The sequence below is a fragment of the Ranitomeya variabilis genome, chromosome 4, assembly GCF_051348905.1.
Source record: "Ranitomeya variabilis isolate aRanVar5 chromosome 4, aRanVar5.hap1, whole genome shotgun sequence".
NCBI classification, from domain to species: Eukaryota; Metazoa; Chordata; class Amphibia; order Anura; family Dendrobatidae; genus Ranitomeya; species Ranitomeya variabilis.
The window spans coordinates 206,924,408-206,946,578 of record NC_135235.1 but is presented as its reverse complement, the minus strand read 5'-3'; the positions used below and the strand labels follow the sequence as shown (position 1 = coordinate 206,946,578).

Below are 22,171 nucleotides of genomic sequence, written 5' to 3'. Positions count from 1 at the left end.
TTCAGCAAGAAGGACCAGGGTTCAGCTCCTGCACAGAGATGGATGATCAAGCAGCCACGGACTACATATGACCAAGGAGACCATGGTTGCCCGTCCTTTGCATAAGATTAGTCACATCTTCATTTTTTTTCGGAGACAATATAAGCATATACGGTATGCATTTACACCAAGCCGCCTCTCGAGGAGATCGTCAGCATAAATTAATGTATCTGTCCAGCGTGTACATACCCGAAATGTGCGTTGTGTTCTGTTGTAATGGAGGCTATGGTCCCGCTGGTATTTTTCAGGTTCCTCACAGGCTGCTCACCTTTCAGTTGGTTCCTGGCATAGATGTGTGTGTACTTTGCGGCCCCAGTCCATCTCTACAGAAGGTGCAGTCAGAGGTAATGAAACATATTTTACGTATCACTTCATTTTTAATATGTCATTTACCTGCACCCCATCTGGCCAGGAGCGGCGCTAAAATTGAGAAGAAGTGAAACGGCTTCTGCTTTACTGATCTCTGCGGTCACCTCATTCTCCGACCCCATGCCCATCATACACTAATTAAATGGCTAATTAATCTATCAGTGATATCGGTGGGAAAAATTCTATTGACTGTTTTGGCATTTCAGCTCCGTACCATTCACTATTCTAAATACTCTATTTACAAAAGTATTGGGAAACCTACGTCATCATTTCTGACCTCCTGTCCTACATCCATAGAGATTAATATGGAGTCGCCCCTCTGCAGATATAACAGCTCCTGCTCTTATAGGAAGGGTTTCTACATGATTTTGGAGGCGTCTATGAGGATTTTTGCCCTTTTATCCAGAAGACCATTTGTGAGATCAGACCCTGATGTTGGGGAGAGATCGGGCTCACAATCTCTGTTCAAGGTGTTGTATGAGGTTGAAGTCCGCCCTCTGTGCAGGACGGTCATATTCTTCCTTAAACTCCCCCAGCCATGACTGTATGGTCCTTGTTCACTGGGCACAGTCATGAGGAACAGAATAGGACCTTGCCCAAATTGTTCCCACCAAGCTGGAAACTGCAATTATCCACAAAGTCTTGTGCTGAAGTATTAAGATTTCTCTTCATTGGGGCTATGGATCCTCGGCCGAACCCTGATAACAGCTCATAGCATTATCCCTCCTCCACCAAACTGTACAGGGGCACAATGCAATCAGGGGGTAACGTTCTCCTGGAATCACCAAACCCAGACTCCTCCATCAGACTCCAGATAGAGAAATGTGATTTGTCACTGAACAGAAAATGCTTCCTCCAGAGTCCAGTGGTGGCAGCTTTACACCACTCCATCTGACACTCTGCATTGTGCTTGGTGATGTAAGGCTGCATGCAGCTGCTCGGCCATGATGATCCCGGCGGGGGCGCAGTGGTTGTGCTGATATTATACCAGAAGAAGTCTGGACTCTGCAGTTATGGAATCAGAAGTCCTACAAGAGAACAGCACTACAAGAACCAGTGTAAAACTAATTATTTTATTGAATCAATAAGTAAAATCACAGGAAATGTACACAAAGGGATAGCGTGAATGACAATCATTCCCCAAACAGCGGCAGCCTCATGCCCACCAGGTAATGTCCCACAAAAACAAGAGGAACTGTAAACATATAGTTAACTCCAAAAAGTGCAAGTGCATTGTGCATTTCAATATAAAAATAGTAACACCAAAGGCACCATGTCACAAGGTATATAAACCAATATATGCATACTTGGTACAATTATATGAGGGAATGGCTACTGAGGTGGCACTAAAAAGTAAATAGGGAGTAACCGAGTACAAGGCAAAAAGAGTGTGGGCTAGTGGTATAGTGTACCTGGAGAGCTGCGCTGCCGCCTGCCCCAACGCGCGTTTCGGCGTAGTGCCTTCTTCCGGGGGTGTGGCATCATGGGAATGGGTGGAATATTTAAAGGAGGATAAACCAATCCAAATGCTCTTTACAGAAATGCAAAAACGTGACGATGCAAGCGCAGTTAGCCATTAGCCACAGTAAGGGGCCAATCCAAATGCTCGTATTATAAAAGGTCTGCGTTATACCGGTGCATGCGCAGTCGGTCCGCAATCCAAGTCGGGCAACGACGAGGGCGTCACGAGGAGGCGGACCTCGTCATCAGGACACGCCCACACTGACGTGTGAGCAGGAACAGAGACGCAAGTCCACCATCCTTTGAAAAGACGTCATCGTTACCCGGCAACGGAGCGCCGGCGCTCATGCGCACTCAGCAGATGGAAGGCTAAAAGCATAGGTTGCGCTTAAAAGAGCTGGCATATAAAAAGAAAATATATACGTGAATAAAAATTTGGTACAATGTGTACATTAAAGGTGATGGGCAATGTCACTAAATATGTACTAAAGGTATATAAAGATAATGACAGTCGTGATAAAATATTAAAGACATGCCCATAAGTACGATGTATTATATATAAAAGTGGAAAAGATATCCACATAAAGTGGAAAATATATGCACATAGGTGCTATGTATTATTTATAACATGATATACAATAATATTAACAATAATGAAATAGTGACAATGTAAAAACGCCATAAAAAATGGCGTGAAAATATTGGAAAAGTCTGTGAAAAGGAAAAATCCCTAGAAAAAAAGTAGCATTAAGATGAGATATGGTCCTCTAGGAGATAAAACTGCACCATAATTCCACCAGAAAGGAGACGTCCGAATAAGCAAAGAGCACACAAATCCATAATACACTAAACAGAGGAAAAAATAAAAATTAATAACATAATATTAAAAACAGATGCCAATTAAAAAGTATGGAAAAACTAATTCACAGGAAAGAGGAGAAACTTAGTTTCATTGAGACCATGAGGTTGCAGTGTCCGAAGTCTCCAAATCCAGCGTGCCTCTTTCTGTGCCAAATGACGACTAACATTAACCCCCCGCAGATTGATAATGATACGGTCTATGCCTTTAATCCTGAAGCCTGAGGGATCGCACGCATGGTATAATTTAAAGTGTCTAGGAATCGTCTTCAGGCTTTGAACATTAGTCTCTTTGGCAGCCGCCAAAATGTCACGAACATGTTCACGTGCTCGTACCTTAAGAGCACGTGTTGCGAGCCCTATATAGATCTTATTACAGGGGCATGTCCCATGATATATCACCATAGTAGTGGAACAGCTAATTGTTTGCGTGATGGTGAATTTATGACCATCAGAGGGCAGGAAGTGTGGGGCACAGTCTATGTTAGGAAATGCCACACACTTACCACAGGGCCTACAGCCCCACCGAGGGGGTTGATGGAGAGAATCTGTAGATAAAATTGGAGGGGGAGTGTTGGGTGAAAAATAACTCCGCACCAAATGGTCCCCCAAATTTTTGGATCTACGGGCTGTAACCAGAGGGTATGGCGGCAGATATTGTTTAAGGATGGGGTCAGCACGAAGTATAGGCCAATATTTTGCCACAGCATCCGACATCTCCTTCCATTGAGAATGGTACTGTGTGACCAATCTTACCTGGTTACTAGTTTTGACTTGTGGGATGGAGAAAAGGAGTTGATGGCGATCAGCATTTCTGGCCCTCTTCTATGCTTTTTTTAATGCTCCTTTTGCTGTATCCACGATCCAAAAACCGTTTTTTCAGATCCTTAGCTTGTCTTTCAAAGGTTTCAGCAGATGTACAGATTCCCTTGAGGCGGAGAAACCGGCCGGTAGGAACAGCCTTAATCACATGGGGCGAATGGGAGGAAGACGCATGTAAAACGGAATTGACTGCCGTATCTTTATGAAAAACGCTGGTACGAAGTAAGTCATCCACATCGCTCTCCACCAGGACATCCAAAAAAACAATCTGGTGAAAATCAAATTTATAAGTAAGATGTATGTTCAAAAGGTTATCATTTAAATCTTGAAAAAAAGTTTGTAATTCCAAAGGAGTACCTCGCCAGATCAGGAAAATATCATCGATGTAGCGGGCCCAAAATATGACCCGCTCCATCGACGAACCCCGATCTGACGAGAAAAGATCCCTCTCCCACAGCCTCAGGAACAAGTTTGCGTATGAGGGTGCACAAGCGGCACCCATAGCTGTCCCTGGAGCTGTAGGAAGAAGGATCCGTTAAAAAGAAAAAAGTTGTGAGTCAAAAGAAATTTCAACAAAACAATGTCGCTGGGGGAGAGACTAGTCATTGACAAGAAATGTGAAACAGCTCTCAAGCCCTCCTGGTGGCGAATACTGGTGTAAAGTGACTCTACGTCACATGTGACCAGGAGCATATCCTCCTCAACATGGACGGAGTCAATTTTTTAAGAAAATCAGAAGTGTCTTTCAAATAAGAAGGAATAGTCTCCACCAGGGGCTTGAGAAAAGGGTCAATATATTTACCAGTGTTTTCCGTAAGGCCACCCACCCCAGAGATTATAGGCCTACCTGGTGGTATTTGGGAATGCTTGTGAATCTTGGGCAATAGATACAGTGTTGGAATACAGTGATCCTTAATCGGCAAAATATCCCAAACTTGAGTGGTAATAACTCACGGGGGTCTCCAATTTGTGGCTGAGTAACTATGGTTCCTTCCACTTCTCCATAATATCACTCACTCGTAATGGGGGAAGATTTAGGAGGGAAGAAATGTCATGAACGGACTTGTTACCCCTCCTATTACAGGAGCACGCTGGTATCAGTAAGTTCTGCACCTCCAGCCATTCTGTCACATGTTAGTAACTGCCAGGCGGCATAGTGAGGAGCCGCAAATTATACATTGGGGGAAACTCAGCCGGATGTTATACATCGGGGAGGGAAGCAACAGGGCCGATTGTTATACACCGAGGGAGCAACGGGGCTGAATGTTATACGCTGGGGGGCAACGGGGCTGAATGTTATACGCTGAGGGCGATGGGGGCCCTTTGTTTTACTCCTGGCACAATGGGGCCAGATGTTGTACTCTGGCATGATGGGGCTATACACCGGGGGTGATGGTCGCGAATGTTATACACCAGTTTATTTATGTCTGTATTCACTTTAGTGAGACTAAGCTTTGACAGTAGACACAGGACACGGATGAGGGTAACGTTATGCCTGCTACAAAGACATTTTGAAAAGTCCTCTACTCGGTAGCACGACCCTGCAGAACTGGTTATTTGGTAACGAAGCGTTAAATTAACCTTTACTTTTCTTGGAAGAAATAAGATACGTTTTCTCTTCACCCATGACAACACACCTGAGAGAGTGATCTGCCCCGCAATGACAGGAGACCTACTGAAATATAAGTGCGGTTTCCTGTCGTTGATGGGAACCCCGTGCTGAAATCTGCAGTTAAGATTTTTCTGGCGTCGGAAGAACAGTCTGCGTATCTGTGGCGCACCGACCTTCAGGTGGCTGGAAGCTCCATCCACAGGGTCCCCTAAGGGCTTGGTGTACATGTGGGAGCGGGCAGCACAGATGTAGGAAGCTTGTCTTGGACCACCGCGCCACCCTCTCCCGCCACACTTCCCGTGCCTGCTCTCCTTTGGTCTCAGCGTGAGAGAGCAGTCATGAAGCATATCCAAGTATGGTGCCCACCCCTGAAGTCACGGGTGCAAGGCACGCTGGGTATGGGCGTACCCAAGTGATGTAAATGAACGCACCGGAAGAAAATGGCGCCCTACGCATCGCCGACCGGGTCACTCGGTGGAGTGCCTGGTCTGCTTTCTCGAGGGGGGGTAGTCAATCGTCGGGACCGAAAGGCAGGTGCCCACAAGAGAACAGGATGCCGCTTAGGTTCCAGGTCATCAACTGGTTATCATGGACCAAGGCAATCAGCAGCAGGAGCCACCACCAGCTCACCATCAAGGTGGACACGGGAGGCAGGCATTCGAGTGGCAGGAGCACAGCAGCCTTCCCAGCCAGAGGAGCAGAGCATCTCAAGACTCCTCGGTGTCCAGAGAGGATGCTTACGTGTCACACAACAGCCTCCGAATCCGGTACCCTTAAGTGACACCGGGTGGTGAGTGATCTTCGTGATTGTAACCATTTGTTAATAGGTCCATTATTGTTTGTTTAAATCACTAGGAGAGGCCTAGGAAAGCTAGCGCTAAGAAGAGTAACAGGGAGTGTGCGCTATGCAAAAACCCGTTAGCAGTGGACTGGCAGAAGGACCTCTGCTCCGACTGCATCCACAGGACAATTAGTGAGGAAAACCCTGACATTGCAGCAAGCTTTAGGTCCGTTATCAGATCTGAAGTGGAGGGCTGTCTACACTGTGTTCCAAATTATTATGCACAAAGAGTTTAGGAGTCATAAGGATAGAATTTTTTTGTTTGTCATTTTAACTCATTGATGGTGATGTGTGTCAGGGCTCTTTATATCACTGAAAGCAATCGCAGATACCTGTGCAAATTAGTTTGGCAGGTGTGTCCAAATAAAGGCAAGACCACTTAAGAAGGCTGTTCCACATTATTAAGCAGCCTACATTTTTTGCCAAAATGGAAAAGAAAAAGGATGTGTCGGCTGCTGAGAAGCAACAAATTGTGGAGTATTTAGGTCAAGGCATGACTACAATCAACATTGCCAAGACACTTCATCGTGATCATCGCACAATCAAGAAGTATGTAGCTGATTCCCAGCACACATGTGTGGGTGCTGATAATGAAAAATTGAGGACTTTTTCTAACAGGCAATTGCGTAAGGTTAAAAAAGCAGCTGCAAAAATGCCTTGTCATAGCAGCAGACAAGTTTTTGAAGCTGCTGGTGCCTCCAACGTCCCCAGAACAACAAGATGCAGGGTCCTTCAGAGGTTTGCAGCTGTGCGTAAGCCATCCTGTCGACCACCTCTATCCACTGCACACAAGTAGAAACGGCTCCAGTGGGCCAAACGATACATGAAGACTGCCTTTCAAACTGTTTTGTTCACCGATGAGTGCCGTGCAACGCTCGATGGTCCAGATGGATGGAGTGGAGGATGGCTGGTTGATGGACACCCCATGAAAACACGGCTAAGGCGCCAACAAAGAGGAAGTGGAGTAGTGTTTTGGGCTGGAATCATGGGGAGAGAGATTGTCGGCCCCTTTATAATCCCTGAAGGGGTAAAGATGAACTCCATAAGCTATGTGGAGTTTCTAAAACAACACTTCCTGCCATGGTTCAAAAGGAAGAACCGTGCTTTCCGCAGCAAGATCATTTTCATACATGATAATGCACCGTCTCATGCTGCAAAAAACACATCTGCATCTCTGGCTGCTATGGGCATAAAAGAGGACAAACTTATCGTGTGGCCACCATCTTCCCCTGACCTCAACCCCATTGAGAACCTCTGGAGTATCATCAAAAGGAGTGTCTATGATGGCGGGAGGCAGTTCACATCTAAGCAACAGCTCTGGGAGGGTACTCTGTCCACATGAAAAACAATTGAAGCAGAAACCATCCAAAAACTTACAAATTCAATGGACGAGAGAGTTCAGAAGCTTCTTTCGAACAAGGGGTCCTATGTGCAAATGTAGCATCACCTAGAATAAAGTTTTCACTTGAAAACTGTTTGATTTCATTTTGTAATAAGCTGATAATGCTTATAACTTCACAATTGACCATTTTTTTGTTCAAAATTAAAAAAAGGTTGAAAACTCTGCTGTGCATAATAATTTGGAACATGCATTTTGAGTGTTTATTTTTTTTTAAAAGATACTGTTTTCATATGCAGTTTGTTCCAAAACATTGCAATTATACTAGATTAGTAGATGACTGGAAAATAACAATGACTGCAATTCAGATAGGTAATTTAGAGAAAATATGAGGAAATATTATTTGCATAATAATTTGGAACACAGTGTAAAAACCCTATTAAATAAAATGAAGAAAAAACGTAGGGAAGTTTCTTCAAACTCTCACTCCTCTCCACGGTTATCAGAAGGAGTGATATAGGGGGCAGACGGTGCTTTCATGTGGAGGACACAGATAAGCTGCTTAAGGTTGTTGGGTCAACAATGGGCCTAAGGGTACCATCACACATTGAAATTTTCATCGCTGCGACGGCACGATTCGTGACGTCGCAGCGTCGTATAATCATCGCTCCAGCATCGTAGACTGCGGTCACACGTTGCAATCACGGCGCTGGAGCGATGCCGAAGTCCCCGGGTAACCAGGGTAAACATCGGGTAACTAAGCGCAGGGCCGCGCTTAGTAACCCGATGTTTACCCTGGTTACCAGCGTAAACGTAAAAAAACAAACAGTACATACTCACCCGTCGGTGTCCTTCAGGTCCCTTGCCGTCTGCTTCCTGCTCTGAGTGCAGCCGTACAGTGAGAGCAGATCGCAGCACCGCTGCGCTCTGCTCTCACTTTCCGGCCGGCACTCAGAGCAGGAAGCAGACGGCAAGGGACCTGAAGGACACCGACGGGTGAGTATGTACGGTTTGTTTTTTTACGTTTACGCTGGTAACCACGGTAAACATCGGGTTACTAAGCGCGGCCCTGCGCTTAGTTACCCGATGTTTACCCTGGTTACAAGCGAACACATCGCTGGATCGCTGTCACACACAACGATCCAGCGATGTCAGTGGGTGATCAAGCGACGAAAGAAAGTTCCAAACGATCTGCTACGACGTACGATTCTCAGCAGGGTGTCTGATCGCAGTAGCGTGTCAGACACAGCGATATCGTAACGATATCGCTAGAACGTCACGAATTGTAACGTCGTAGCGATGGAAATTTCAATGTGTGACGGTACCCTAAAGGAGGAGAAGACAGCTAAATCTCTTAAGTATGTGATGTTTGGAGGGTTAGGGTACCGTTACACAAAACAATTTACCAACGATCACGACCAGCGATACGACCTGGCCGTGATCGTTGGTAAGTCGTTGTGTGGTCGCTGGAGAGCTGTCACACAGACAGCTCTCCAGCGACCAACGATGCCGAAGTCCCCGGGTAACCAGGGTAAACATCGGGTTACTAAGCGCAGGGCCGTGCTTAGTAACCCGATGTTTACCCTGGTTACCATCGTAAATGTAAAAAAAAAAAAACAGTACATACTCACATTCCGGTGTCCGTCAGGTCCCTAGCCGTCTGCTTCCCGCACTGACTGAGTGCCGGCCGTAAAGTGAAAGCAGAGCACAGCGGTGACGTCACCGCTGTGCTGTGCTTTTACTTTCCGGCCGGCAGTCAGTCAGTGCGGGAAGCAGACGGCTAGGGACCTGACGGACACCAGAATGTGAGTATGTATGTTTCTTTTTTTTTTACATTTACGATGGTAACCAGGGTAAACATCGGGTTACTAAGCGCGGCCCTGCGCTTAGTAACCCGATGTTTACCCTGGTTACAAGCGAACGCATCGCTGGATCGGTGTCACACACACCGATCCAGCGATGACCGCGGGAGATCCAGCGACGAAATAAAGTTCCAAACGATCTGCTACGACGTACGATTCTCAGCGGGGTCCCTGATCGCTGCTGCGTGTCAGACACAGCGATATCGTATGGATATCGCTGGAACGTCACGGATCGTACCGTCGAAGCGACAAAAGTGCCACTGTGAGACAGTACCCTTAGAGGAGAAAAAGAAACGCACCTTTCCGGTTAATAGTAAGATCCTAACACTCATTAGCAGAGCGTGGTGGAGACCATAGAAGACTGGTGGTATTCCCTCGGTCTTCAATAGGAGATATCCTTTTGCGGTCAAAGATTCAGAGTTATGGGATAAGGTGCCTAGGGTCGATGGCGCTGTATCTAGATCATCCAAGAGGTCAGCACTACCCTTTGAAGATTCAGGGGTACTCAGGGACACCTTAGATAAGAAGACGCATATATAAGGCACACATTGGAAACTACAGCAGGAGGTCTGAAGCCGGCAATTGACGAAACTTGTACCGCACTTGCCCTTATGATTTGGTTACAACAGCTGGAGGAACAGCTCAAGAGCAAAACCTCAAGAGAAAGGATCTTGTCCAACCTGCCCCTGTTACGCAGAGCTGCAGCATTCTTAGCGGACACATCCGCTGACTCTGTTAAGGATAGTGGCTAGGTCTGCCAGTCTGTCAAATTCAGCAAGACGGGCCTTGTGGCTCAAGGGCTGTCCAGGAGATTTACAATTGAAAAATAATTTGTGCTCCATACCATGTGATGGCCAATTTTGTTAGAGAAGGCCCGTGATCGGAAAAAGAGATTTCCCAGATTCTCAGGAGATTCGAGGAAGACTTCCTTTGGAAGAAGAAATTCAGTAGGGGACGTCGTCCAGGAGAGAGAAGGAAGTGGGAAGGTAAAAGTGAACAGGAGTCCGGATTCATATTCGGAGATCCCTTTTCCGCTTCCAAAAAGTCCTTGTAATTACCCCAGACCAGCAGTAGGGGAAAGGCTTTCCTTCTTCATTTAGGCCTGGGAGAACATCTCCTCCAGCACCAAGGTCCTGGATATAGTAAGAGAAGGCCTGAAGATAGAATTCCACCATCTGCCATGTCAGTCATTCGTAATAACCCCCATCAGAAGATCAGCAGAACAACTTGCCCTAGAGACGGAAGATCTGGGGCCTGGTAGAGAACCAGGTTCTAGGCGAGATTTTGGGCAAACAGAAAAGGAAGGGGATTTTAGTCCCTCCCTCTTTTTGATAAAATAAGCCAGATGGCTAATTTAGGACCATCATCAGTCTGAAGGATCTCAATCGGTGGATAAAAAAAAATCACACTTTCAAGATTGAGTCTGTGAATACGGCTATAGAACTTCTCACCACTATTGTTTTATGGTGGTGGTCGACTTGAAGGATGCTTACTATCACATCCCGATCCATCCAGACCATCACAAATACCTGAGAGTGGCCCTATACATACAAGGAAGGGTCAGACATTTCCAATTCAAAGTCCTTCCCTTTGGGTTGTCAGTAGCTCCGAGGTTGTTAACCAGATTGATAGCAGAGATGACAGCCTTCCTACATACCTGGAACAGTCATCATTCCTTATCTGGGCAACTTCCTCATATTAAGAAGATCGGAGGACCACTGTGCTACTCATTTCAAAGGTTATAGTCATCTTACAAAATCTGGGCTGAATGAATGGTGAGCACTCACAAATCAAGACTAAGACCCTTAAGGGTACAGATCTTCCTGGGCCTTGTTCTGAATTCCAAGCTACAGGCTTGTTTTGTACCCGAGGACAAGGTGGACAAGGATGTGAACCTGGCCTCGACAGCCATAGAGCTTCCAAAGATATACCTAAGGAAAGCTATGTCCCTGTTGAGAATTAAAACAGAAAAACTGACCAGCACATCCAAACTGGTGTGTACAGGTGCCAGCTAACACAATAATTCTAAGAAAAAACAAAGCTGCACTCTAGAATTTTAAGAATGGTAAATCTAGAAAATTGGAACTTAATTTCTGCTATTGAAAGTAGGTCAGTCCTACATTGTGTTCATATGCAATTTTAGAAAATTGCAGCTGCAATAACATTGTTGGAAACCCTAACATCCTGCATCCCATCAGGCAGATGGGCCCAATTCCACACCAGACAACTTCAGTGGGAAATCCTGTCTGTGCAGAGATCGCTATAAGGGGCATTTAGAAGGGAGGGTGGATCTTTAGAGGTCAGAAACTCGCTCATGTGGTGGACAGGCAGGGCAAATTTAACATCCCGGGTCCAATGGGTGAGGCCAGTAAACAACATTATAAAAACAGACCCGAGTATCTCGGGTTGGGGGGCACACCTGAGGAGTCATGCAATTCAGGGGTCTTGGACACTCCCTGAGAAGGGAAGGTCATTAAATCTAAAAGTATTGTGGGTGGTGGGAAGGACTCTAGAAGGCTTTCTTCATCTCCTCCTGGGTCGCCAGGTCCGTATCATGTCGGAAAACCCGGGCTTCTGTGACGTATATCAACCACCAGTGGGGAACAAGGTCTCACTCCCCAATGGAAGCAGCAAACAAAATATTTTAGAAAGCAGACCAGCATATGTTGTCCCTTACCGCACTGCACAAAAGCGGAGCAGAAAACACCAAGGCAGACTTTGCAAGCTGCAATAAGCTGAAACAGGGAATGGGCCATAAACTCCGGAGTGTTTCAGCAGATAGTTCATTTTATAGAGGTTGCTAGAAATAGATTTGTTTGCTGACAGACACAATAGAAATGTAAAAAAAAGTCTGTTCACTAGACCGAAGGGAAAACCCAGATGAGGTAGATGCACTCCAGATTCCCGGGGACTTCAGGATTGCTTATGCCTTCCCACCGAAAGCGATGATTCCAGCGGTCGTGAAAAAGATCGGGGAGGATCAGGCGAGAGTGATTCTGATTGCCCCTTTCTGGCCAAAAAGACCATGGTTTTCCCTGTTAAGAACAATGTAACTGTCAGATCCATGGATTCTGCGGAGATCCCAGACCTTCTTATGCAGGCGCAAATATTCCACACTCAAATGAAGGGCTTCCATCTAGCAGCGTAGAATTTGAAAGTGCAATACTGAGTAACAAGGGGTTGTCACTAAAGTTGGTTTCCACCTTCCTAAGAAGTAGAAAAACCATAACATCAAGGATTTACAGCAGAACATGGAAAAAATTTTGGGAGTTTTTTAGGGAAGCCATTAGATCAAAAACCTCCAATCGCTCCCATCCTAGAGTTCCTTCAGACGGAGTTTCAACTGGGATGGCTACTAGTTACCTTAAGGTCCAGGTATCAGCTTTAGGGTCATTATATAGTTGTAACCTTGCAGCCAATAGATGGATTTCAAGCTTCATAAAATCCTGTGATAGGTCTAGGCCAGTCCCAATCTCTGAGGTCCCCCCATGGGATTTGAACCTGGTACTAGAAGCATTGATCAAAGAACCATATGAACCCGTGGAGGAGTTGTCAGCCAAATATCTTACCCTGAAAACAAACATATTGGTAGCAATGACATCAGCCCATAGGGTGAGTAATTTACAGGCCCTTTCTACGAACCTTCCTTATATATACGCTGATATATGAGTATAGAGTCGTGTTAAGACCTGATCCAGCTTACCTTCCTAAGGTAGCGTGAAAATTTCATCGGAGTCAAGAAAACATTCTACCATTCTCTGTACTAACCCTAATCAGAGGAGGAGAAATTTCATAATCTTTGACGTCAGAAGGGCACTCTTACAGTATATATCTATGACTATGAATTTCTTTTGGCTTGAAGACGCATTCTGTTCCCTGCTTTGCCTGGCATGTGTATGTGCTCCTTAAACATTTAGAATTCTTTCCTTATGACAATTTACATATTAATCTTTGCCTTTTATTATTCACTCTACGTGTCTTGCACGCGATAAGAGCACACAAACGCCTGAATTGTCCTTTCTCTACAAATACAAGTGAGGTCATAACTGTTAAACACGGAAAAGAAAAGACCATGTACACCTTCCAAACATGTTATCGATGAGTCGAGGCCACCACTTCTGCAGAACCCCTTCACGTTTGTTTGCATTTTATGTTGAGCAAAGCTGATGGGTAAACTCCGGATGTAACTTAACCAATTCAAGACATGGCCATTTACCCCTATTCTTGACCAGGCTCATTTTTGTTTTTTTATACATACGGTATAAAGCTGTAAAAAAAATATTTTCTCGGTCAGATATTCACACAATTTTTGCATCCTTTTCTCATAATACATGGAGTCTATTATTGATGTTGTTTTCATGCATTATTTTTTGGCCAATATCGGTGGGAAAATGAATTTGATTTTTTTTATTATTATTATTATTATTATTACACAAAGGACCACTGAAATGCATTTAACTCCTTAACGATCGCCGATGCGCATTAAAACGGTCGTTAAAGGCACTTATTCTCTGATTGCTGTTTTAAAACGGTGATTGGATTGGTCAGTATCCCTGAAGTATCGGACCCGACCGGTTTTGCGACCGTTCGGGACTGATTAACCCCTTAAACACCACTGTCAATCGTGACAGCAGTACTTAAATAGTTACAAGTGGTCACAAGACCCCCTTCGTAACCTTTGAACCCCGCAATGAAAATCGAGGGTCCGATAATTATCTTGGTACCCTGAGGTCATGTGATGACCCCAGGGTACTGTGGTCTGTGAAATCCAGCAATAAGCTGCCTGTCACATTGACAGTCAGTGAAACACTGACAGTCTCATACACAGCTGAACATGAGTACAGCAGTGTAGGAGACAAGTGATCAAAGTTAAAATTATACATGTCCCACAGATTAAAAAAAAAAAAAGTAAAAAAACACAAAAAAAGCGCTCGCATCACAAAAAATCATTTCACCATTCAAACTGCAGCGTTTCTGATAATGCAAAAATAAACAAAAAAAAAGTACACATAATTGATATTGCTGCATCCGGAACGACCTCTCTATAAAACTGGCATGTTATTTATTCCGTTTGGCGAAAACTGTAAAGAAAAATAATGAAAAAAAAAAAAAAAGCGCAAAAAATGTTGCTTTCATTATACTATAAGTTGAGTAAAAAGCGATCAAAAAATCATATTTAAATATAAATTGTTCAAATGAAAACGCCAAACCGTCCCGCAAGAAACAAGCCCTAATATAGCTTATTCGGTAAAAAAAAAGTTACAGTCTCAGTATATGATGATGCAAAACTAAATTAATTTTTCTTAACTATCTTTTTTAGTGTGTAAAAATAGGCATAAGCATAAAAAAATATAAACCTGATATCGCTGTAATCGTACCGACCCGACGAACAGTGTAAAAATATATAATAAAAAGACTATGAATTCACCATCACGCAAACAATTCGCTGTTCCACTACTTTGGTGATATATCATGGGACATGCCCCTGTAATAAGATCTATATAGGGCTCACAACACGTGCTCTTAAGGTACGAACACGTGAACATGTTCGTGACATTTTGACGGCTGCCAAAGAGACTAATGTTCAAAGCCTGAAGACGATTCCTAGACACTTTAAATTATACCATGCGTGCGATCCCTCAGGCTTCAGGATTAAAGGCATAGACAGTATCATTATCAATCTGCGGGGGGTTAATCTTAAGGTACCGTCACACTAAACGACTTTATAACGATATCGCTAGCGATCCGTGACGTTGCAGCGTCCTCGCTAGCGATATCGTTTAGTTTGACACGCAGCAGCGATCAGGATCCTGCTGTGATGTCGCTGGTCGCTGAATAAAGTCCAGAACTTTATTTGGTCGTTTGATCGCTGTGTATCGTTGTGTTTGACACCAAATGCAACGATACCAGCGATATTTTACACTGGTAACCAGGGTAAACATCGGGTAACTAAGCGCGGGGCCGCGCTTAGTAACCCGATGTTTACCCTGGTTACCAGCGTAAAATGTAAAAAAAACAAACAGCACATACTCACATTGCGTCCCCTGCAGTCTGCTTCCTCCTCTGACTCAGCGCCGCAAAGTGAAAGTGAAAGCAGCACAGCGGTGACGTCACCGCTCTGCTCTCACTGTACGGCGCTCAGTCAGTCAGGAAGTGGACGCAGGGGGACGTGAATGTAAGTATGTGCTGTTTGTTTTTTTTACATTTTACGCTGGTAACCAGGGTAAACATCGGGTTACTAAGCGCGGCCCTGCGCTTAGTTACCCGATGTTTACCCTGGTTACCAGGGGACCTCGGCATCGTTGATCGCTGGAGAGCGGTCTGTGTGACAGCTCTCCAGCGATCAAACAGCGACGCTGCAGCGATCGGCATCGTTGTCGTTATCGCTGCAGCGTCGCTTAATGTGACGGTACCTTTAGTCGTCATTTGGCACAGAAAGAGGCACGCTGGATTTGGAGACTTTGGACTCTGCAACCTCATGGTCTCAATGAAACTTTAAGTTTCTCTTCTTTCCTGTGAATTAGTTTTTCCATACTTTTTAATTGGCATCTGTTTTTAATATTATGTTATTAATTTTTATATTTTCCTTTGTTTAGTGTATTATGGATTTGTGTGCTCTTTGCTTATTCGGACGTCTTCTTTTTGGTGGAACTATGGTGCAGTTTTATCTTCTGGAGGACCATATCTCATCGTAATGCTACTTTTTTTCTAGGGATTTTTCCTTTTCACAGACTTTTCCAATATTTTCACGCCATTTTTTATGGCGTTTTTACATTGTCACTATTTCATTATTGTTAATATTATTGTATATCATGTTGTAAATAATACATAGCACCTATGTGCATATATTTTCCACTTAATGTGCATAACTTTTCTGCTTTTGTATATAATACATAGTACTTATGGGCATATCTTTAATATTTGATTTCACACAGTGTATCACGACTGTCATTATCTTTATATACCTTTAGTACATACTGTATTTAGTCACATTTCCCATCACCTTTTATGTACACATTGTACCAAATTTTTATTCACGTCTATATTTTCTTCTTTTTATATGCCAGCTCCTTAAAGCGCATCCTGTGCTTTTAGCCTCCCATCTGCTGAGTGCGCATATGTGCCGGCGCTCTGTTGCCGGGTAACGATGACGGCATCTTTTCAAGGGATGATGGACTTGCGTCTCTGTTCCCGCTCACATGTCAGTGTGGGCGTGTCCGGATGACGAGGTCCGCCTCCCCGTGACGCCCTCGTCGTTGCCCGACTTGGATTGCAGACCAACTGCGCATGCGCCGGTATAACGCAGACCTTTTAAAATACGAGCATTTGGATTGGCCCCTTACTGTGGCTAATGGCTGGCTTTCGGAACTAACTGCGCTTGCGTCATCACGTTTTCGCTTTTCTGTAAAGAGCATTTGGATTGGTTTATCCTCCTTTTAAATATTCCACCCATTCCCATGATGCCATACCCCCGGAAGAAGGCACTACGCCGAAACGCGCGTTGGGGCAGGCGGCAGCGCAGCTCTCCAGGTAACTATACCATTAGCGCACACTATTTTTGCCTTGTACCCTGTTACTCCATATTTACTCTTTAGTGCCACCTCGGTAGCCATTCCCTCATATAACTACCAAGTATGCATATATTGGTTTATATACCTTGTGACATGGTGCCTTTGGTGTTACTATTTTTATATTGAAATTCACAATGCACTTCCACTTCTTGGAGTTAACTATATGTTTACAGTTCCTCTTGTTATTGTGGGACATTACCTGGTGGGCATGAGGCTGCCGCTGTTTGGGGAATGATTGTCATTCACGCTATCCCTTTGTGTACATTTCCTGTGATTTTACTTATTGATTCAATAAAATAATTAGTTTTACACTGGTTCTTGTAGTGCTGTTCTCTTGTAGGATTTCTGCTCTTTTTCTAATAAAACAGTTTTACTGTGTGATATCAGCAAAACCTTAAAAAAACAAAAACAAAAAACAGTATAAATCTGGTATTGTTGTAATCGCACTGACCTGATGAATAAATTCGCCTCATCACTTATTCCGTACAGTTAAATGTGCAAAAATAAGAACTATTCTTGTACTGCTGTCTGTTTGTTCATTCTATCTTTGAAAAATCGGAATGAGGCTCAGCTCATATTTATCTTGCGCTCTCCGCTGAGCGCTTATATCGGTTTTCCATGTAAATTCCCCCAAACTGCGATTCATACAAAACCCTGGAGGGAACAACTCACTTATGAGGCAGATGGACTCACTTTGGACTGGTCTGTGCTCTGGCGGTGTCCCCTCATTTTTGGCATCTTTTTAGCGCACAAATGTGGGCGACCACGGATCTGTGCATGCCTAAAAAAAATGGATACCACCAGAGCAGATGCCAAACGGAGTATGAAGGGTCACCATCTGCCCCATTATGGTGGGTGGTACCGTTGGCGGTTAAGTCTGAATTGCATTTTTATGGGATTTACGCAGAAACCCAGACATAAGTGATAAGCGGCGAACAAAAGAATGTGATCCAGCGTTATACTGGAATCGATCAAAAAATGTTATGTACCCCAAAATGTTACCAATAAAAATTCTAATTTATCCCGCACAAAACCATCCCCTAATCAGGTCTATCATCTGTCACTGGAACTGTAGGGGGTTCCTACGTTACAGGTAGAACAAAGACTGGAAAAACAACATGGCTTCTACCCCAATAAATAAATTCCAGTAAATTTGCCGTCCCAAATCCAAATGCCCCCCCCCCCCCCCCCTTCTGAGCCTTACTGTGCCTAAACCACAGCAAGCAGCCACAATTTTGCCATTATTGTAATGGAGAGAAGGAACTTAATTTATGGGTGCGTATCATTAGAAGCACAAGGTGGGAACAATGTATGGGGCACTACACTGTATGGGCACACAATGTATGGATATTAGATTGACAGATTTACAATTCTCCAGAAAAAAAGCCTGGCGTGGATGTTACAAAATAGTCACTGCAGCCATAGATGAATTAAATGAGGGGTGCAGTTTCTACAATGGGGTCACTTTGAGGGTTTTCTGCTATTCTGGCACCTTTGGGGCTCCTCAAATGACCCCGTAAACTACCGTAGCAAAATCTGTGCTCCAAAGGCCAAATAGCACTCCTTCCTTCTCAGCCCCAACGTGTGGCTTAACAGTAATTTCTGGCAAGATATGGGGCAGCACCACATTTGGGAGAAATTGCGCAAGAAATTGTGGGGTTTAGTTTCCACTGTTAACCCTTGTATACGTGACAAATGTGCAGCAATTGCAAATATTAGATTTTTACCACTAAAATGTTCTATTTCCACGTCTCAATGTTATAAAATTCTGTGAAGCACCTATGGGTTAAAAATACTCACTACACCCCTAGATGAATTCCTTGAGGAGCCTAGCTTCCAAAATGGGGTCTCTTGTGGGGGGTTTCTACTGTTTTCACATGTCATGGGCTCTCCAAATGCGACATAGCTTTCACAATTTATCCCAGGCAAATAGCGCTCTTTTTTTCCTAGCCCTGCCGTGTGCCCAAGCAGAAGTTTTTGACCACAAATGGGGTACAGTCGCATTCGGGACAAATTGCAAAACAAATTATGGGTCCATTTTCTCCTATTATCCATTGTGAAAATTACAAATTTGGGGCTAAAACAACATTTTCGTGAAAAAAAACCCCTGAAAATGTTCAATATGATGACCTAATGTTATCAAATTCTGTGTAGTACCAGTGGGTTCAAAATGCTCACTATACCCGTGGACAAAAGCTTTGAGGGAGTCAAAATGGGGTCACTTGTGTTTTTTTTTCACTGTTTAGGCACATCAGGGGCTCTCCAAATGCGACATGATGCCCCCAAACCATTCCATCAAAGTCTGCTTTTCAAAACATCACCCTTTCCATTCCGAGCTCTGCCGTGCGCCCAAACGGTGGTTTTCCTGCACATATGGGGTATCGGCGCACTCAGGAGAGATTGCACAACACATTTTTGGGTCCATTTTCTCCTGTTACCCTTGTGGAAAAAAAAATAATATTGGGGCTAAATGTACGGTACATTTTTTTTTTTTTTTTTTCTTTTTTTCAAATTTTCACAGCTTTATGTTATAAAGTTCTGTGAAGCACCTGTGGGCTCGAGGTGCTTATGGCACATGTAGATAAGTTCCCTAAGCGGTCTAGTTTCCAAAATGGGGTCACTTGTCGGTGGGTTTCCGCTGTTTAAGCATATCGAGAGCTCTCCAAACAAGACGTGGCATCCGCTCTCAATTCCAGACAGTGTTGTGTTCAAAAGTCAATTGGAGCTCCGTCCCTTCCGAGCCCTGCCGTGCACCCAAATAGTGGTTTTCTCCCACATATGGGGTATCGGCGTACTCGTTAGAAAATGTACAACAAATTATGAGGCCATTTCCTCCTGTTACCCTTGTGAAAATAAAAAATGGGGCTAAAAGTACATTTTTTGTAGGTAAAATGTTTTTTTTTGTTTGTTTTTTTATTTTCACAGCTCTACGTTTTGAACTTCTGTGAAGCACCCGGGGGTTCAAGATGCTTATTACACATCTTAATACAAACTTTAAGGGGTCTAGTTTCCAAAATGGGGTCGCTTGTGTTTTTTTCCACTGTTTACACACAGTATAGGCTTTTCTAGTGTGACATGATGTCCGCTCTCGATTCCAGACATTTTTGGTTTCAAAAAGTCAAACGGTGCTCCTTCCCTTCCGAGCACTGCCTTGCGCCCAAACAGTGGTTCTCCCACACATATGCACTATCAGCATACTCACAACATATTTTAGGGTCCATTTTCTCCTATTACCCTTGTGAAAATAAAATTTCCAGGTAAAGTAAAATTTTTGTGAAAACATTTCTTGAATGTGGTTTTGAGCATATTGAGGGGTGCAGTTTTAGAATTTGTCACTTTTGGGTACTTTCTGTCTTATAGGCCCTTCAAAGTCACTTCAAATGTGCTGTGGACCCTAAAAAAATGGTTTTGTAAGTTTTATTGGAAAAATGAGAAATCTCTGGTCAACCTTTAACCTTACTAACTTCCTAACACATTAAAATTATGTTTCAAAAATTGTGCTGATATAAAGTAAACATGTGAGAAATAAACAAAAAAGTCCTTAAAAGAGCTTTTATGTATTTATTTTCCTGCTTTTTATTTAGTTATGTATTTATTTTTCAATTATTTACACATTCCACCCCTTTTAAGGTCATAAAAATGTTTGCGAAAAATTTCAATATTGATTTTTTTTTTACTTTAAATTTGATTTCCCCTGTAACTGGGGCTGGTATATCAGCCCTAGTTACAATGGAAATGCATCCTTGGAATCAGGCTTCCTTGCTCTGCACTATTTTGATTTCAGATTAAATAGCAAAGACCTGTTAATAAATTTTCTCTAAGTTTTGGAAAGAGAGAGGGATCTAGCAATTCAATGATTTTACTTCTCCTTTTATGAAGAAAGGTATAACTTATGAATGGTGTTACCGTATATAACAGTACATCCATGGCCTAATTCTCTACATTTATCTTGTGTAGCTGGTGGAAAGGTTTTGGAAACCAGTCGTGGATCCATTAAAAGCTTGCCTAAGAGTACAACTAAGGTCGTTTCCAGCCTCCGTCCCACTTCACTGTGGAATTTTGGGGTAAGTAAAATTTGGTAAACCATGATTTTCATCTGTGCTCATCTATTGGTTAATTATCCAAAAACGGTAAAGGGTTTTTGTGTCACTGATGGACCATTTTAAGACCAGGACACTATTCCCGGTTAATGGCCAGGCACATTTTTTATTTATTTTTTTATTTGTGGGTTTGCTCATTAAAAATAATTTTTGTACCCTTTTCACGCCTTTTTATATAATTTTTCTATTAATATAATTTAGTTATTTTATATCATTAGTAAAACTTCCCCTCATCATTCAAACATGCCTCAATCACACCTCAAAAAACCCTCCCTTGACCCATCCTCTGTGTCTAACTATCGCCCGATATCTCTTCTCCCTTATGCCTCGAAACTACCGGAACAGCATGTCCATCTTGAACTGTCCTCCCACCTCTCCTCCTGCTCGGTCCCTGAAAGCTTATAATCTGGCTTCCGACCGCATCACTCAACTGAAACTGCCCTAACTAAGGTCTCCAATGACCTACTAACCACCAAGAGCAAGCGACTCTACTCTGTCCTCCTCCTCCTGGACCTGTCTTCTGCCTTTGACACTGTGGACCATTCCCTCCTGCTAAAGATTCTCTCATCCCTAGGCATCACAGACTTGGCCCTATCCTGGATCTCGTCATATCCAACAGACCGAACATTGTGTCTCCCTCTTCCACACCACCTCCTCACCTCGCCCCCCGTCTGTCGGTGTTTCCCTGCTCTTCTCCATCTACACCTTCGACCTGGGACAGCTCATAGAATCCCACACTTTACATTATCATCTCTACGCTGATGACACCCAGATCTACCTATCTGGACCTGACCTCACCTTCTTACTGACCCAAATCCCACAATGTCTGTCTGCTATTTCAGCTTTCTTTTCTGCTCGCTTTCTAAAACTGAACATGGACATCATCTTTCCCCCACCTCACTCTACCCCGCTACCAAACCTATCCATCAATGTCAATTGCTGCTCACTTTCCCCAGTCCCGCATGCTCGGTGCTTTGGGGTTATCCTCGACTCTGCCCTCTTTCAAGCCACATATCCAAGCCCTTGCCTCCTCCTGCCGACTCCAAATCAAAAAAACATTTATCAGATCCGTGCATTCCTTGACCATGGAACCGCAAAAATGCTAGTGCACGCCCTTGTCATCTCCCGCCTCGTCTACTGCAACCTCCTACTCTCTGGCCTCCCCTCTAGCACTCTTGCACCTCTTCAAACCATCCTACACTCTGCTACCCAACTAATCCACCTGTCTCCCCGTTATTGCGCTATGAACTGGCCCGTCCGTTCCCCAGACCTGAATCCGATTGAGCACATCTGGGAT

The 22,171-nt window shown here is 43.8% G+C and overlaps 1 protein-coding gene across 1 annotated transcript in view; it reads left to right on the top strand.

Annotated features, from left to right (window-relative positions):
- Window positions 1–22,171, top strand: part of FUZ (fuzzy planar cell polarity protein) — a 92,892-nt gene that overhangs the window by 36,396 nt on the left and 34,325 nt on the right. The window contains exons 7-8 of the mRNA XM_077259756.1: window positions 288–383; window positions 20,732–20,838. Of these exons, the coding sequence (XP_077115871.1) occupies window positions 288–383; window positions 20,732–20,838 (203 nt within the window). The remainder of the gene's footprint in view (window positions 1–287; window positions 384–20,731; window positions 20,839–22,171) is intronic.